General features: G+C 53.5%; 5 protein-coding genes across 5 annotated transcripts; 3 read left to right on the plus strand and 2 right to left on the minus strand.

Moving 5' to 3' along the window:
* Window positions 1-759: 759 nt before the first annotated feature.
* LRP88_05236 (basic helix-loop-helix domain-containing protein) lies at window positions 760-3,767 on the minus strand (the record flags this gene model as incomplete). The annotated part of the gene is made up of 2 exons (XM_083241795.1): window positions 760-2,850; window positions 2,907-3,767. 2 exons carry the CDS (start codon window positions 3,765-3,767, stop codon window positions 760-762), a joined length of 2,952 nt encoding a protein of 983 aa, XP_083102943.1.
* Window positions 3,768-6,103: 2,336 nt separating this feature from the next.
* On the minus strand, window positions 6,104-7,645 carry LRP88_05237 (uncharacterized protein; the record flags this gene model as incomplete). Its single annotated transcript, XM_083241796.1, has 1 exon — window positions 6,104-7,645. One exon carries the CDS (start codon window positions 7,643-7,645, stop codon window positions 6,104-6,106), a length of 1,542 nt encoding a protein of 513 aa, XP_083102944.1.
* Window positions 7,646-9,624: 1,979 nt separating this feature from the next.
* On the plus strand, window positions 9,625-12,597 carry LRP88_05238 (ATP-dependent helicase; the record flags this gene model as incomplete). Its single annotated transcript, XM_083241797.1, has 1 exon — window positions 9,625-12,597. The coding sequence occupies one exon, from the start codon at window positions 9,625-9,627 to the stop codon at window positions 12,595-12,597; it is 2,973 nt and encodes a 990-aa protein (XP_083102945.1).
* A 279-nt stretch (window positions 12,598-12,876) lies between these two features.
* LRP88_05239 (uncharacterized protein) lies at window positions 12,877-13,131 on the plus strand (the record flags this gene model as incomplete). Its single annotated transcript, XM_083241798.1, has 1 exon — window positions 12,877-13,131. The coding sequence occupies one exon, from the start codon at window positions 12,877-12,879 to the stop codon at window positions 13,129-13,131; it is 255 nt and encodes an 84-aa protein (XP_083102946.1).
* A 2,745-nt stretch (window positions 13,132-15,876) lies between these two features.
* Window positions 15,877-16,887, plus strand: LRP88_05240 (uncharacterized protein; the record flags this gene model as incomplete). The annotated part of the gene is made up of 1 exon (XM_083241799.1): window positions 15,877-16,887. The coding sequence occupies one exon, from the start codon at window positions 15,877-15,879 to the stop codon at window positions 16,885-16,887; it is 1,011 nt and encodes a 336-aa protein (XP_083102947.1).
* Window positions 16,888-16,982: the final 95 nt, after the last annotated feature.

The following is a 16,982-nucleotide window of genomic DNA, read 5'->3' on the forward strand; positions in this document are numbered from 1 at the left end:
ATCACTTCATTGTTTAGATGAGAAAATCTGGGAAACGGCGGCTGAGATTCGATCATGGGTTGATTTGTATGGGATATCTTTCGTTGTGTGGATTAATAGACATATACCCCTCGATAGACCAGGTCAATCCCCATCGCCGTGACGTGACGTAACGTATAGATAAAGTAAAGCCCGTCACCAAAAAAGGCTCGATTCGACAAAAAAGGTCGCCCAGCACGTTCAACTCCGTAAAATGAAGTCCTCCAAGTCGAGGTTTCCTTCTCATTTCCCACCCGGCCAAACCCAGTCGACCAGGTCCCTTCTCCCGCCTTTCGCTTATAAAAGTGTGCGTGTGTGACCTATGCCGGACACGTAACAAAAACAGGAGGAGACATAGAAAATGGAAGGATTGGTAAAAAGAATAATGTACCTTGAGAAAAGAGGAAAAAATGAAATGTTGTAGTGGTTGTCGTCGAAACACTTGACACAAATCCGATTGCGCTGTGCCAATTCCTTTGCGTGTGTCCCTCTCCTTCGTCCTGTATTGTCCTTTTTATCCGTTACCAAGTAAAACTCCTAATACCACCTTTCTAAGAAGCAGATACCCATGATCGTACAAAGTCATCTCAAAAGAGCAAAGTGAAGCAGATTGCGGAGGTGATCAAGTGGAGTGTGTGATAGGAAATATATCGGTAGATGTGTGTGTAGGTAGATGATAAGTGGGTGAGTTTGGGTGTATCAAGTCGCAGGTAAACATATATAATCGCTTGTCGTCGTCGTCTAGCATCCGTCGTCTTCGCATTCATCAAGGCTGCCGTAGCCAGTGTCCGAGTCCATACCCACCACGCTCTTGGTGATGGTCAGACACCGGTCTACCACCTTCTCTCGGACATCTGGCGTGACGCCGCACTTCTCTCCAGGCGCTCCACCCATCCACAGGCGGAGACCACCAGATAGCCGCTCCAGCGAGGACTGGAACGTCTCTGCCGCAACCTTGTGTTCAAAGAGTTCCTCCATTAGCTGCAGAGCTGCGGTGCAGCCGAGAAGAGACATTTGGGATGTATTGCCCCTTGTCATGATGGATTCAATAATGCGGAGACCTTGATGTGTGGTGCCAGGAGTGCACTCGACTCGTCGAAGGTGGGCGATGGCCATGGCGCAGCGGAGAGCAAGTCGGAGGTCGGGGGTCGAGGCTTGAAAGCTTGAGTCGATGATACAGATAGAAGTGCTCAGCAGAGCGTCAACCTTTTCATTTCCCATCGATTGCAGGGCCGAGGCGATATTAGCTCCACGAGCCTTGTCAATCAGGACTGCACGTGCCACGATGGCGCGAGCCTGCGCAGTAGATCCGATCGGGGCGGTATTGATAGCCAGCTCAATGTCGTCCGTCTTGGTGAGCAGAGCCTCCTCGTCCTTCTCCAGAGTTGCCAGCATGACACGGTGCAGGGTTTGAGTCGACCACCAGGCTGCGACGGCATCGAGAGGGGAGCCAACCGCCGTGTCGTCAACCACCGAATCCATTCCGTCCATGGGGGCCGTAATGTTATAAGTGGTCTCGGTGTTAAAAGCCAAATTGTGCGCTCGCTGAATGATATCCTCGTTAAGCACCTCGTCGCATTCCTGTTCGACCAGTGCAGCCAGATGCTCGGGCAAGTCATCGTCATGTTGCTCAGATGATCCTCGGCGAAGCTGTGTGAGAAGACGGTTCAGTTGTCGGGCCTCGTTCCACTTGGTCCGTGCAAGCTTGGCGGCAATGGCGTTGCTGGCGCCGAGATGTAGTCGGTTCTGGCTGGGATCCCACAGAAGGAGGCGGATATGGAGGGCCTTGAGCATGAGTCTCATAGGGCTATCAGGGAGGGTACCGGAAGCAAGTAGAGTGAGAACCAGGCGGCTCTTGTTAATCTCAACGTCGCCGCCAGCCAGCTGAGAGTCCAGGGCGATACTCCACGCCTTGACTCGGGCAGTCTCCTGCTCCTCGGTCAAGCCGGTAAGCATCTGGTAACCATGAATACCAATAGCATTGCGAAGGCTAAGCTTCAGCGTCTTGAGAATGAGAGCAGCCGCCTCAAGGAAGAAGTTATGGCGAGGAACCCAAACAGTCTGAATAGCGGTGAGCCACGCCTGTCGGCGAACGTGAATGGGTGAGGCCAAAGATGGCGCCGCCTGCAGAACGCCAACCTGCGGCTTCTTAGGCCTCTGCTGGGCTTTGGCGAATAGAGATGGGAGGAAGACCCAAAGGAAGGTTCCCAGAAGCAGGATTATCCGTAGAGAAGTGTGGATGTGGTATCCCATCACGTTGACGTCAAGGCCAGACGCCGCAGCTCGGAGGAGGTGAAGAGGCACAGCGAACAAGCCTCGGCCTTCGGGCTTTTCGTTGCTAACCTCATCCTCTCGCACCGCTTCCAAGATCATTAGGCCAGCAAGTGAACCGACCATGAGCTTACCAAAGTAGGGGCCGGCGTTGTTCCATCGATTTTGCTGCATTTGCTGCTGCTGCTGGATCTGTTGTTGGCGGATAAGCGCAGGGTTGCCTCCTCGGTAAGGCTGTTGAGGCACAGGATATGGTTGACCAGCAGCCATCTGCGCCGAAATGATTCTCTTCATGTCATCGGGAACCTGAATCATGCCCGCTGGTGGAGCACCACCCTCCTGCGTCGCCGACATTGGTGACCCGACAAACTGTTGAGAATCTTGGGCGTACTGAATTGGTGTAGGTGGTTGTTGGAGAGGGCTGATTGCTCCGTTCATGGCGCCGGCCATGAACAACTTTTCAAACGCAGCGATTCGCGCCTGCATTGCACCGTTTTCGTCCAGCAATCGAGTATTTCGCTTCTCAAGATGTCGAATGTATTCCGTCGCCTTGCTCAAAACCTAGTTTTTATTAGCCTCGTGGACCATGAATGCAGACGTGGCGTGACGCGACATACGGTAGCCTTATTCAACTTGTGGGCTGGAGTCAATCCGTGAAGCTCCTCGCGATCCTCGGTCGTGTCTTCGCCTCGCGCGCTCTTGGACATGATGCGCAGACTGGGGACGCTGTCCCTCAAGGCGGCGATCTTGTCATTGAGGTTCGTCCGGTATCGCTTCTCGATCATATTGTGGGCCGTCTTCTTGACGGGCTGGTTGCCATCATCATCTTCCTCTTCCTCATCAGGGTCAGCGGATGACTTGCGCTTTCGTGAGGCCTTGGAAGACATCTCGGCGGGATCTGGCGAAGAGAGAACCCCCGTCTTGCCCTCACCAACAGCCGAGTCGGGGCTGGAGGCGCTCTTGGGGGAGTTGTACTGGAGATGGGGCGGCATGGCGATGTTGCGCAGCTTCTCCTGCAGTGCAGGAGTTAGGTGGCTGATGATGTGCGGTTGAAGAATGGCGGGATCCTGAAGGTTGCCCGGGCCCAAGGGCGGGTTCGAGGGGATGGAGGCGGCGTAAATGGACTCGGGACTGAGGGTGGTAGCCGCAAGGCTGTCGAGGCCGGCAGAGACAGGCAGCTGCTGGAGATTCTGTTGCTGATCCTGGCCGAAGGCGAGAGCCCAGGGAGAAGACTGATAGCTAGTCTGAGTGGGAGGAGCGGCGCTGGAGGGGTCGTACGAGTCGTAAGGGGGCGTGCCGTTGAACTGCCATGCGGCGGCGTCGTAGTATTGCTGCTGGGTCTGGGGACGAGAGGAGGAGGAGTCGTTGGGCAGGGAGGAGGAGGAGGGGTCGGATTTCACGACCGAGCCATCGTCGACGAAGCCTAGATTTGGATCCTGGAGGCCAAAAAGGCTATTCGAAGAGTCATGGTCGGCCATGTCAGAGAAGTGGGAGCTGGGCATGGTAGGGCCAGCACCATGCAGCAGCGATGGGCTGATTGATGGCGAGAATGGGCACCACGAGGCGAAGGGGCCCAGTTGTTGGGGTGTCGCCGACAGAGGAGCTGGACGGGTGGCGTGTAAGAGGGCGAGGCCTTTCGGGAGAGCCTGGGTGGTAAGCCGATTGTGAGGCCCTCACACTCAGATCTCCCACGCTGGACTCGTCGCCGGAGCGAGAATTGCTGGTTGACGGCTACCTATTTTTTCCCCCGTCTCGTTGATATTCTTCACTATCGCTTCTCTCAATCTACCTCTATCTCACAGAGGCGTGAGCGTAGATGCGACAGCGGCTGACGGGCTCTGACCTGACGACAGGCGGTTGACGATTGCCCACGGGTGGTGTCTGGTGTGTTCTCCGGGGATGGGATGGGATGGGATCGACCGATGGACGGCGGATGCGGCCGAACGTTCGATGGAAGGCCGGGGTTTGCGGCAAGGGAATAGCAGCGCGACCTCGCAATGGTGGTCTGACTGGAAGCAAAATAGGCTTGATGATGGTAATGGGTGATTGAGGGAAGCGATGGCTGCAAGGAATTCGATTTGAGGAGAGGGACGAGTATGGGCGGAAAATCGTACGATGGGACCCGGATATCAGCCCAGCGACGCCCAGTCGAGTCCGCGCTTGGCCAAGCCCGTTTTTCATTCTCGCTCGTGAGTAGCTCAGGGGGCCCACTTGTTTTTTAAATGTCTGCTGGGCCGCACCGCACCACATGGAAATGGAATACAGTGCGCAATTCACCTGGTCCTTTTGCTGGCCAGAGACACGGCGTGGTGGTTATTGGCACGGAACACCCCCGGAGGGGGGCTTGCGGCTGGGGCCGTACAGTGTTTCCCGTCCGGCTATGTCGAATTGGCACGGTACATATTCTCGCCCTCCCCTCCAAATTGCTCACTCGAGGCCTCCCCTTGAGATGTCGGCAAAACACCATGCAGGCCCAGGAACCTCGGGGAAATGCATCAAGTGCAACCTCCATGATATAATATCTATCCACGCTATATTTGTTTTATTATTCCATGCCAATCATTCGACATGGTCGTGTTTCTTGCATAGCTCTCGCCCCCTTGTCCCTTGTCGAGCATGATGACTCAGCCAGCCCTTGACACTGTGCAACCCATCCAGCCAGTCCCCATTCGCGGACTGATGATGTCTTCCGCTGTTGCAGACAAGACCTTGTCGATGAGAAAAAAAAACTTCCAAAGAGACCAGGGTTTTTCTTCCATAGCCCCAATCAGGTCCGAGCCCCATCAATTCTCGCCCTCATCATCATCCTGTTCTGTTGGTCCTGTTCTGTTGCTGTTATCTCTCAAAGCACAATCGTGGCCGGAAGAGACAGCCCTGGCATGGGTAAGGCTTTGTCTCGGCCTAGCCACGCGAGTTTCACTGTCGTACAATTCTGGGCCGCCCCGCGCGTGGTTCACACGAGAGCGCACACGTTCCAGCGACAGCAGTGCCTCTTTTCTTTTCGTACCGGAATCCGGGTGCTGATGGTTGCCGGGACTTGGCCTGTTTGGTAACGGCAGCACAGTGGACCCGTCGGAGCTGCCCTCTTCCTATCGTCTCCCTTGTAACGGCTGTAACCTCACCGTATGGATCATGAGCAAGCGATCAATCGATCTCCTACCAATCCCAACAAGGCCAGAAAACAATTAAGTTTGCCGATGCAACCTCTCCTGGTTCATTCGGATTGCTCTTCTTGGGTCTGCCTGCCTGCCATGAGCAAGACAAGGCAAGCCAACGCAAGGCCAGATGCCCCCGCCGCCACCAAATAGGCTGTGGTGCAATACCAGGGGGTCCCATCTCGATGATTAGGTTGCGTCACCCTCACTCCCGATGCTTCCTCACCCTTGATCGAATCTTGCTGCATCTTTCGTTATTCTCCTTCGATTAGCGGCCCGATCCTAGAAACCACAATCACTTGTTGATGCACCCCGGATTATGAGAGAATTAACAAATCGTATTTCGAAGAAACACCGCATATGCGGTGGTGCTCTGGCCGGGACGACTTCAAGGTCCAGCCAGGTCAACTTGGGGTAACGTGTACAAAAGATTTTATGCAAATAATGCCCTGTCCCTCTCCTGGTATCATACTATCTCCCTCCCAGCAGGCTCTCTTGCCTACTTGATCAATACCCAGGGCTTCCAGCCAAGGAGATCCAAAGTCATGGCGACATGATGGTGACCATCCAAGTGGAGGTACCGTTTTGACATCTAGGAAAAATATATGTTACGCAAGAAATCGAGAAAAAATAGTCCTACCAACTCCCGCATGCTTCGGTTACCAAATATCATCGGCGCTCTTCACCATCTCCAGAGTAGGAGTCTTGGGGACCATACGCTTCATCCTCTTCCGGTCTTCCTTGGTAACGAGCGATGGGGTCATCGGCATGCAGGGTGTGAAGGGCTGATAAGGAGAGTATGGGACTGCACCAGCGGTGCGAGGGGTGATGCCTCCACCAGGCGACAGAGGTCCCTTTCTCTCGAACACTGTCTGCTTGGTGGTCTGAGTAATGCTGTTGGGTGAGGCCATGGCGGGTTCATAGGCACGCAGAGGCAGGGCACCGCCGGCGCGGACGGCAGAAGCGGGTGTGTTGGAGCGGTTGAATGTCGACCCAGGCTTAGGCGATGAAGGCAAGGACGGAAGAGAAACGTTAGACGGGAACCGGGAGCCGGGCTTGGGGGACGAAGGGAGGCCGACCAGCGGCGCCTGAGAGTGCTCCGAAGTGGCGGACTCGGGTTCGCGTTCGTGCTCGGTAGGTGCTAGCGACTCATTCCGACCGTGGCCAACAAGAGGAAGCTGTGATCCGATACGCTCATCGATGGACTGGACGCTCTCGGGTGAGATGTCGGGGGTCGGAGGAGACACGTGAGTCGAGGCCGGTGCCGGATACGGAGCCTGGTCGGTGGGGACCGGAGGTGGTGCGGCCGGGGCGTAGTGGCGGGGCGGGATCGTGCTCATTTCTTGCGACTCGTGGCGGGGGAACTCGGTAGACTGGGGTGTCATGATGGGGGATGAAATGTTCATGCCCTTCATAGACTTCTTCTTTGGTGATCGGAGGGCCGAGAGGAGCGAGGAAGTCCTTGACCGGCTCTTCTCCTCACGAGAGGCATTGAGATCCAGGTTGGCAGGCTTGGTCCTTTCCTTCTTGGATGGTGATGATGCCGCGGACCGAAGAGACAGAATTGAGGCCGCTGTCGAAGGACCTCGCTGGTGGGCGGCGGTAGGCGGGAGAGGATCATAGGCAACTCCTCGCTTCTTGGCGTCTTCGGCCTCCAGGACGTGTCGGTACATATCTTCGAGCTGTGACTGAGCCATGACTCTGTCTGCTGCCACGACTCTCTGATCAACAAATGGGTTGGTACCGGGTGCGCCGATGGTTGAGTCTGGCGATGGGTGGATGTATGGGTTCGGGCTGTTGGTGTCGGTGCTGTTCTTGAAGTGAGGCTGGATAAAAGATGCCTCGGTGATGATGTTCAATGGCACGCCGGGCTTGGATGCAAAATCTGGGATGATATCTTGTTTCGCAAACTCGACTTCTTCGATTCCGGCAGCAATATGGTGGCGACGCTTCTTTGACAGAGCAACCAGTGTGAGGGCGACCAGCACCAGCGAAGCTGCGTATGCTCCGATTATACCGCCGATCTGAGCGGGGAGATGGTCGTTCACAGGTCCGCCTGGGATGGGTTCGTCTGTGGCTTTGGGGTCGCTACCTCGGGCGGCGAGAACCTGGGAGCGGGCAAGGTAAGGCTGAGCAGTGCAAAGGAGTGAAAGAGGCAGAAGCAGGCCGAGAGGTATTGTTAAGCGGGCACCTTGAAGCATCGTGGGGGACAAGAGGTCGGAGGCGAGGCACCTTTTGACTTGTTGGAAGGAGCCAGCTTGTGCGATGTGACCTCCTGAACACAGAGAGACGAAACACTAGGAGAAGAGTATCATGCACGGAAGACGGAACTTGCGGTATCAATAGGGTATATAGCGGGCTGGTGGTGATGGCCCATTGCTCGACGTTAGCCGCTGGACTCGAAGGCTGGACGCTGAGTCGCCAGGACGCACGAGGGGACCCCAGGCCACGCCGGTCCTCTGGCAACCGTCGAATGGTGGCACACGCATGAGAGGCGTCCGAGAATAGCTCGCCATCCTAGGTGGGTGACGGCAGGAGAGTGGTTGCAGCCGAGATGTGAGTTGAGAGTGTGACGAGGCCATCTACGAGCTGTGGTTGGATGGTTAACCGCCGGGCAATAGAGTGTGGAAGTGGGTGATTGGCGGTCAGTTCCCACTCGCCAACCACCGCACTCCACATGCCTCGACCTCTCTCGCCTCTTTGGATCCCGGGAGCCAGGATTGCAAATCGCTCTTGTGCCTGTAAAAGATTTGTCTGTGGTCGGGACTGGTCTGGTCTGGTTTGGCGGAGCGGGGCGGGGCGAGCCACCATCACCACCAGAGGTGATGCCACAATGGGAACGAAAATGTAGCTTTTCTCTAATACCATGCATGAGTGATTCTACATGAGGTTGCTAAAGGGATAAAAGAGATATCATACGTACATTCATTCTTTAGATCTTACTTACTACTATTCCTTTTACTATGCCTTACCCAGGGAGAATACCCCGATGCTTGGCCCGCCTGACGTGGACAAAGTTGTTCCAGCTTGATTGTTCCTGGATCTACGATATCCAGCCCTTCAATCATCAGCCATCCCACACCACCATGGCCCAACAAGCAATGCGTCCCCTGGTCCAGGGGTCCGTGGGCCTCAATTCGAGGCCCAATTGCCTGCGTCGCCCGCCTTGTCCACACTCTCGGGCCTTGCATGGCGGTGGAGCGTCCCAGCCTAGGTCCTCATCATGTGATGCTTCGGCCTCTTCGAATGAGATGCTCCTCTATGTGTGACATCACATTGCTCGACGTCCCAAGGGCGACGGTGTAGTTGGTCAGATACTCATCACTGGCGCCTATCGTCTAAAGTCGCACTACTATCGCACGACTAGAGCTTCACGCTACCCTCGGGGAAGGGGTTTGGTGATTTGGTTGGTGATTGCACATTAGCTCCGTGACCATCACAATTCAGCCAACTCCATAATTCACATCATATCGCGCAGTGCTCGAAGAATGCGGTGAATGTGATGCCGAAGTCCGGAAGCGAGGAGCACGCAGCTTGTGTATGGTTACAGTGGTGCAGATCGCGCCGTGATATCTTGACTTAGTGACTGTGATAGTGACTGACGACGGCAGCAATGTGACGGGTGATCTGATATCACTCTCGGTAGGAGAATGTCGGCAGAGTTAGTACTCGAGTGACGGATATTTGAGGATTTTGTTTTCAGCTGAGCATCGGTTAGAGCTTTGGTCGTGATTAAGGAACCTTGGCAAATCGCGTCCTCATTCATCGAGCACCTCACTCGACGGATCTATTTCACACAGGAATTTGACAAATTTTAAACCCATAAACTATATTGCAGGAATGACTTGAAGTCAGTGTAATGAAGTGTGATGCCATCAAATTCCAAGTGCACTTTCAGCCGCTTTCCTCTTGCAGTGAGACGAGGCTTAGTTACCCTGCAGTCCAACACAGAGATTGAAGGTCACATGACATCGCGAGGCTCCCCCCCTTCGCGTCGCGAAATGGAATGGGCCATTGACGCGCCCGCCATGCTCCCCGAATCGATGCGATACTGAAGCCAGCGATTGTCCTGGCCTATACACTCGAGTTTTCGACTAAGGCACGAACCGGAAGAACCTTCGATGATAAACCATCACTCGAGAAACGAATCCCAACGCGTGGACCCGTCCATGTCCCCAGCATGCCAGCTTCGAACAACGAAGATGCGATCCTGCGGTCGCTGAACCAGGCACAACGCCGTGCCGTGACATCCTCAGCATCCACCGTTGCTATCTTGGCCGGACCGGGCAGTGGAAAAACACATACCCTCACATCCCGGGTAGTATGGCTCGTTCAGCGTGTTGGCTACCGTCCCTCGGACGTGATCGTCGCCACCTTCACCGTGAAAGCCGCTCGAGAGATGAAGGATCGTATTGGGAAGGCACTGGGTGAGGAATGCGAGAAGAAGATTGTGCTAGGAACGTTTCATTCGATCGCTCGTCGGTACCTATCAATATACGGGAATCGCATTGGACTGGACTCGAAATTCGGCATTGCGGACGACGGAGACTCCAAGGCAATCATCCAGAGAATCTGCAAAAGGCTTGAACTCGGCATTGAACCACTTGCAGCCAAGTCCTGGATCAGCAAGGAAAAGGCAAGAGGGCCAAATGCTGCTCCATCACAAGGGACGAAAAAGCGCCCAGAAAACCCGGGGCTGAGGACTTGTTATCAAGAGTACCAGACCCAACTCAAACGCTCGAATCTGCTGGACTATGACGACCTCTTGGTAAAATGCGTCGAGTTGCTGAGAGACCACCCAGCCTGTGTTTCCAACGTTCAAGCGGTTCTTATCGACGAGTACCAAGACACCAACGGCATCCAATATGAGTTGATGAAGCTGTTCGCCCAAGCCAACCATCGAATCACGATTGTGGGTGACCCCGACCAGAGTATCTACGGCTGGCGTTCGGCCGAGATTCGAAATCTCTACCGCCTATTACGAGATTACCCTGACACGGACGAGGTGTCGCTGGAGGAGAATTACCGATCGTCACAATCCATCCTCGACGTATCGCTCAACGTCATCCAGCAAGACAAGAAGCGATATCAAAAAGTTCTGCTACCGGTCCACACTAAGGGCGCGCGACCTGTCCTCAGAACCCTCAAGAGCTCAGCTGCAGAAGGCGAATGGATCGTCTCTGAACTGAAACGAGCAGTCATGATGTTTGGAGAGATGCTCAAGTACGAAGATGTGGCAATCCTCCTGAGGTCAGCTGCTCTTTCGCGACACATCGAATCTGCACTGGGAAAAGCTGGCATCGCGTATCGAATGATTGGAGGACACAAGTTTTACGAGCGAAAGGAGATCAAAGTGCTACTGGATTACCTGCGCGTAGTGAGCCAGCCAGAAAACAACGATGCACTGGCAAGAGTCATTAATGTGCCACGACGAGGCATAGGCGAGGCAACAATCAAGTCTCTCCTCGAAGAAGCAGAAAAAGCCAACATGAGCCTCTGGACATTGATATTGAAGCATTGCAGAGGCACTCGCAAAGCAACCACCAATATCCGGCAAAAGATGGAACAGAAGCTCAACACAGAACTTATCAGAGTCATCTCAACTCTCCAAAAACAAGCAGTTGGAATCACCCAGAGCAGCCCCGTCACCCTAGTCGATCTGATTGAGCAGTTGATCACCCAGCTCAATTTCAAAAAGTACCTGGAGGAAGAATACGCCGAAGACCATGAGCAGAGATGGGCCAACGTCCAAGAGTTTGTCAACTTGGTGGGCGATTTCATGAGGGATTTCGGGTCGATCGATGAGGATGCACTTCCTGAGATCGAGAACCTGGACCAGGTGAAGGTGGACGACATGCTTGGGCGATTCCTGGCCAACGTCTCATTGGCCTCGGACGCACAAAAGAATGATGGATCGAAAGACCAGAAATCCGTGGTTACAATCTCGACTATCCACGCGGCAAAAGGACTGGAATGGCCTGTTGTCTTTGTTCCCTCAGTCTACACTGGGTCGATACCCCATGCGAGGTCCGAAGATACTGATGAGGAAAGACGACTGCTCTATGTGGCCATGACCCGCGCCCAAGCTCTGCTGTATCTCAGCTGCCCCCTCTACGGCTCGCAGGGGATGAGCAGCAAGGTTGAGCTCTCGCCATTTGTTTCGCCATTCGCCGCAAAAGTCTTCGCGAAGCAGGGCCCATCGTTTGACCGACGAGTTATTGAGAGTGCAGCCAAGATCCTCGGAAGAGAGGCACCGGCTGAAAAGACCATTTTCGCAAAGCTGCCTCCTATGTTCTCACCAGAAGACGATGCTTTCCCCGTTGATCCCGTCGATCCTAAGAACGTAGATGGACATGACGAGGATTCTGGCCGTCATTATTCTCGTGCTCCGAAACGGCAACGCACGTCGCTACCGAATGACTCTTACGACGAGGCTGAAGAACTCCTATGGCAGAGGGAATACACAACAACGATGGAGCAATCCGCCGATTTTACGGTTTCCGCTCTTCCAGGATTCACAACCGCCGGAGCGCACAAAGTTGCACTCGACGCTGTAGCGGCAACTAAAGCCCAACAACAGACTTCAAAGCCTGGGCCGAAGAAGGGATCTAATCGACGAGGGACTAGCCAAAAGAGCATGATGAGTTGGTTGAACCAAGACCCAAATGCACCCCGACCACCACCAGAACCACCGCGACAGCAGCAGCAGACCAACTCGTTTTCCAAGGTACGATATGAAGCTGCTCTTGCGCGGCAGAACAGTCTACCGGCAAGACTGCCCACTCAGCATCACCAGCAAAAATCCGCTATCGATCCTGAGCTGGCAAACCACAAACTCTCTTCAGCTCGACCATTACCGAAGCCCAACGTCCCTAAGACAGACAGCGGCCCTCGAAAACCCTATGCTTGCTTCTCTAGCTCCCCGCCCCGGCCCCCTCCAAGGGACCAGGCAGCAGTCGAAAATGGCGATGAAGAGCCAAAGGCAGCGCCTAACCGGCCAGCCTCAAGCCTTCATGCCACAACGTTCATGTCGGTCAAGCCGCGTGGAGGCGTGAGGCGGCCTGTGGGATTAGGCCCTGCGCCGTCTATGGATCGCCTACGCAAGCCCTTCAAACCGCTGACGATTAACCGACCGAAGCGTCCGGGTGACTGAAAAGAGTTATGCGTCATGTCGGGAGTTGTGCGGTCGTTTCGGTTGGTTTTAAGGCGTTAGTGGTGGAAGGGGGTGACCGTCAGCCATAACTGGCCGGCCTTACGGTTAAGGATAACGGTATCGCTTTTCAGCGTCATGTCATGTTTAGTATAGATTATGTATATATAGACTCCTGGGATCTCTCGAAATGAGAAATTCAGCAATCAAACAAGCTTCACACAAACAGAACATCTACCTCTTTATCATCATCGACCGTCAATCTCAGACAACCTTATCACCATGTCTCCCACTCTTATCGCCCGGGCTTCATCCCCAGTCCTTCAGGCCACCTGCAAGAACTTCTCCACGACCACGCCTTTTCTCAAGACTCTGACTTCTGAGAGCGCTCCATCTGCCGCGAGCAGCGCAAAGTGGAGGTGGAGCAACCTGTCGCCTCGCACTCGGCGATACATCATCGTTGGCCTCGCTGTTAGCACCTGTGTCGACACTTATGTCGTTTACAACTACTGGCCCCGCATTTTTGGCTCGGAATGATATGCTGGTTGGATAGCTGGAAGATGGGGTTTTGGAATGATTCAATTGTCGCAGGATTAATTGTGTCTGATCTGTCGCGGCTACATATGGCTATTGTGCTGAATTACTTGGACATGTTACCTGTATCATGGACGTTCATCAAGTTGTCTGCACACATGTAACCATGGAATGCAATAACCAGGCCAATAAAGCGGTATCCCTTATAACGTTGTTATAGTGACCATTGTTATTAACAAATTCATCCCTACCCAGAGTCCGTAACAATTCCACCTCAAGTGAAAATTATCGCCGAATCTGGATCTCCATTAGTTAGGCAGGGACAGATGGGTAGGTGGCCGAGGCTGCACTGTAGGAAGGTGCGTTATCTCCTGGCCTTCCTCAACTTCTCCCCAATATCACCTTTCGACACCAGGATTCCTTCATTCATTCTCAAGAAAAAACCAACACACAAGAATCGGAAGAGAATGTGCCTCTATTCACTCGAAGCAGCGCAATGAATCACAGCGGCGATTCCGGGAGCCAGACCTCCTGGGGTGATGCAGGCCCAGGAAGCTCCTTCAAATCGTGGGAGTCTGCCCTTTTTCTAGACGACGAGAACCGGAAATTCCTGGGCAAGTTCAAAGATCCCGGAAGGGTAGAGGGAACAGCGGCTTATCTGATCTTTAGTGCTAAGCCTGATACAGAGCCCTGGATAGGGTTTTCTATCAGATTTCTTCTCGGTCGAAGCAACGATGATGACGGCTTTGGCATATGCTACCGAGGTGGGCCTTCACATGTTTCTTCTCTCGATAAATGCCATTTCTAACGGATAATAGCAAACCGTACATATGGAACACCAACTGTTTTGCGACAATACCGGCTTTTTGTCAAGCTCTCTCGTGGGCGTTTCACCTACACGGCTGAGGCCATCCCCAAAGGCCACACCCTACATGGGCGAGTCTGGAAGAAGAAGATAGAATTTACGCTGCTCAAAGTGTCACTCGAGAAAGGTGCCCAAGCAAAGATTGATGGCTGCTGTATGCCGTTCGCAAACTCCGACAGTGTGGCAGATACGTGGTTCAACGACAATGCGCCCATCGCCGGCTCAAAGCCTCTGCGAGAACTTCTCGAGCAAAGGGAATTCACCATGCTTGTCTGCGAAACTCGCAAGGACATAATCTCAAAATGGCATGAGAATATTCTCCCGCCCCCTTTCAGCTATCCTTATGGGAGGCAGCATGCTTGGAACATGCATCGGTATCAAGCTATGATCCCATGGGCCCAAGGCCACCAGTTCGAGCCGGCATGGCCATTTCATGATGACAACTCACACTTGGCCGCTCTCACTCAATCACAAGCCCAGGGCGCTGTGTGGCTTCGCAATTCCGCGGACAGCATCGCCACACTCGAGCTTTCCGCGTTGTTCATCGATGCCAGATTGGACGCCCTGGGATCTACATACTATGTCATCGTGCCAATTAACAATCACTACAATCCTAACACCCGGTCAGCTTGGCAACATCTCTCTCGGCGCCCAGTTTTACAGCTATGCCTGTGTGACGATCCCAAGGCGGTTGAGTGGGAAGCCAGAATTGTACACCATCCTCATGGTATCAACGCTCTTAAGACAGCTGGATTTGGTGAATTCTATCTAGTCCTGCTAGTAAGAAAACGATTTTCGGAGGCGACGCTGGACAAAGGTCAGGACGGATAGAATCTCGTTTCCCTTCAGTTCAACGCACCAACAGCAGAATGCGAGAGAAAGGTCGATGCGGTCTGTCAGTTTCATCCCAAAGCAATGCCATCTAACCCTGTAGCCGTTGGCTTACGAACTGATGTGAGCGGTCGACTCCTGCAGACCATACCGATGGACCTTCAATTGAAGATGAGTTACCATCGAGATCTTCTACGTGGCACTGGCTTCCACCCTACCATGCGTCAACAGGGCACAGGGGCGCTACAAGATGCCAATTACTACCATTGGGCCCTGCCCACAGTTTATATCTTGGATGGTATTGATAAAAATCACGTTGACGCCATGATGGAGGAGGTGCCCCTGGCTGACCGACCTCGTCTGCGAAATTACCTTGGTAAGAGACCGCTCGGGCTTGGCATCATGATTGGAGTAAGTACCTAGTTCGAACGCATTCCGATGTTTATTCTGACGATGGATAGGGGCCTGGGTGCGGAAAGACGACTGTACTAGCTGTCGGCGCCCTTGCACTAACAAGCAGCGTTGGTAGAGTCTATTGCAGTGCTCCGTCGGATGTGACCGTGGACAACTTTGCCTTTCGACTCGATCAAATCACCTTCAGTATCACCAATCGCTTGAACAACATCAAGCAGTCGCATTGCACCGCTCATACCCATTGCAAACTCATTGTGCGAGGCTACAGAATAGATGATGAGATTGACGCATTCTTCAGCTTGTTGCAGAGCCCTTACGCTGGGGGTCGAGCACTTCCTGATTCTGCATGGGAAGAGCCAAGACCATGGAAATTGCATCTATCTTTGACATTTTGGCTGTTAGCCATCCTTCGCTCTCCTGTTGTTCGAAGCCTCCGACCAGACGACAGCCCGGGCCTTTACCAGATGCGCGACGATATTGACAGGCGAGAGAAACTCAAGCGGCTTCGGGCCGTGGCCAGAAGGGATATTAGCTGGCCTGAATACAAACGTGGTGGTGGCCAAGTGCCAGTATGAACGATCGGAGCGCTACTAATTGAGATTATGCGCCATGCCGATATTGTGTGCACAACCCCGACCATGTCTTGCTCCAAGCAAGATCCCTACATCAACTGGAAGAACGAGCTTGCCAAGGGAGTTGCAGTCGACGACGCTGGGAGCATCAGCCGTCCTGACCTTTACTCTGTGTGGGGAAACACTCTCCTTCCATGGCTCCTAGCCGGGGATGATTATTCGATCCCTCCAGCTGTCGAAGGGTTCGAAGTGCAGGACAAGAGTCGCAACTACATCGATCGCCTGGGACAAGACGGTAGGATATCTCCATTGGCCTTTCTCGAAGCGAGTGGCTGGCCAATCCTTCGTCTGAGAACTCAACTTCGCATGCCCCAGAGCCTGTTTCAGCTGTGTCAACAAGGGATGTACTTGGAAACCCCTTTACGGCACCGTCCTAACAGCGACTTCGAACACACTGAGTACGAACTTGGCCGAAAGCTAGAACTCTATCTCACCAACAAGCACCTGGACTTGGTACCTGTTGTTTCCAACACCTTTCATGAGGTGTTTATTCACTGTGAGCGGTCGTACTGCCACGTGAATCAACTCACCGGCTCTAAGCAGAACCCAGTTCAAGTTCAGGTTGCATTGAGTTTCGTCACTGATTTTGTCAAGTGTAAGGGGGCAGACCCATCGGATATTATCATCATCAGCCCTGACAAGGCGAATGTCGATCTTGTGGAGGATATGCGGAAGGGGTCGGATCACTTTATGCTGCCTGGAATGAAGCCAGCGACGACCATTGAGGATTTCCAAGGTTGCGAGAGCAAGATCGTCGTGGCTATCCTTGGGGTTACACAAGCAGTTGGTCCCCAGACCCTTGCTGACAACCGACTTTTGGCTGTGATGCTCAGTCGCTCGAAATGTGGCCTGGTCATTGTCGGAGATATCAATACATTGGGCGTGAAGAAACTAAGCGACGACTTCTCCGGGTACAAGGCAAAGCGTCGCAAGAAGCGCACGTTTTACGCCCCTTCTTTCATGCTCCGCAATGTATTGAAAAGGGTGATAGATACAGGGAGAGTCATTCGTGTGTAAGATTGTAGCTGTAGTGACCAAGCTCGGGACATGTAAGGGGTGCTCGGTTGATAGAAGACGGGGTACATCATTGCCACTTGTCTAATAATTTAACA

The sequence above is a fragment of the Fusarium phalaenopsidis genome (assembly GCF_050370095.1).
Source record: "Fusarium phalaenopsidis strain FUZ10S chromosome Unknown contig_32292, whole genome shotgun sequence".
Taxonomy (NCBI): domain Eukaryota; kingdom Fungi; phylum Ascomycota; class Sordariomycetes; order Hypocreales; family Nectriaceae; genus Fusarium; species Fusarium phalaenopsidis.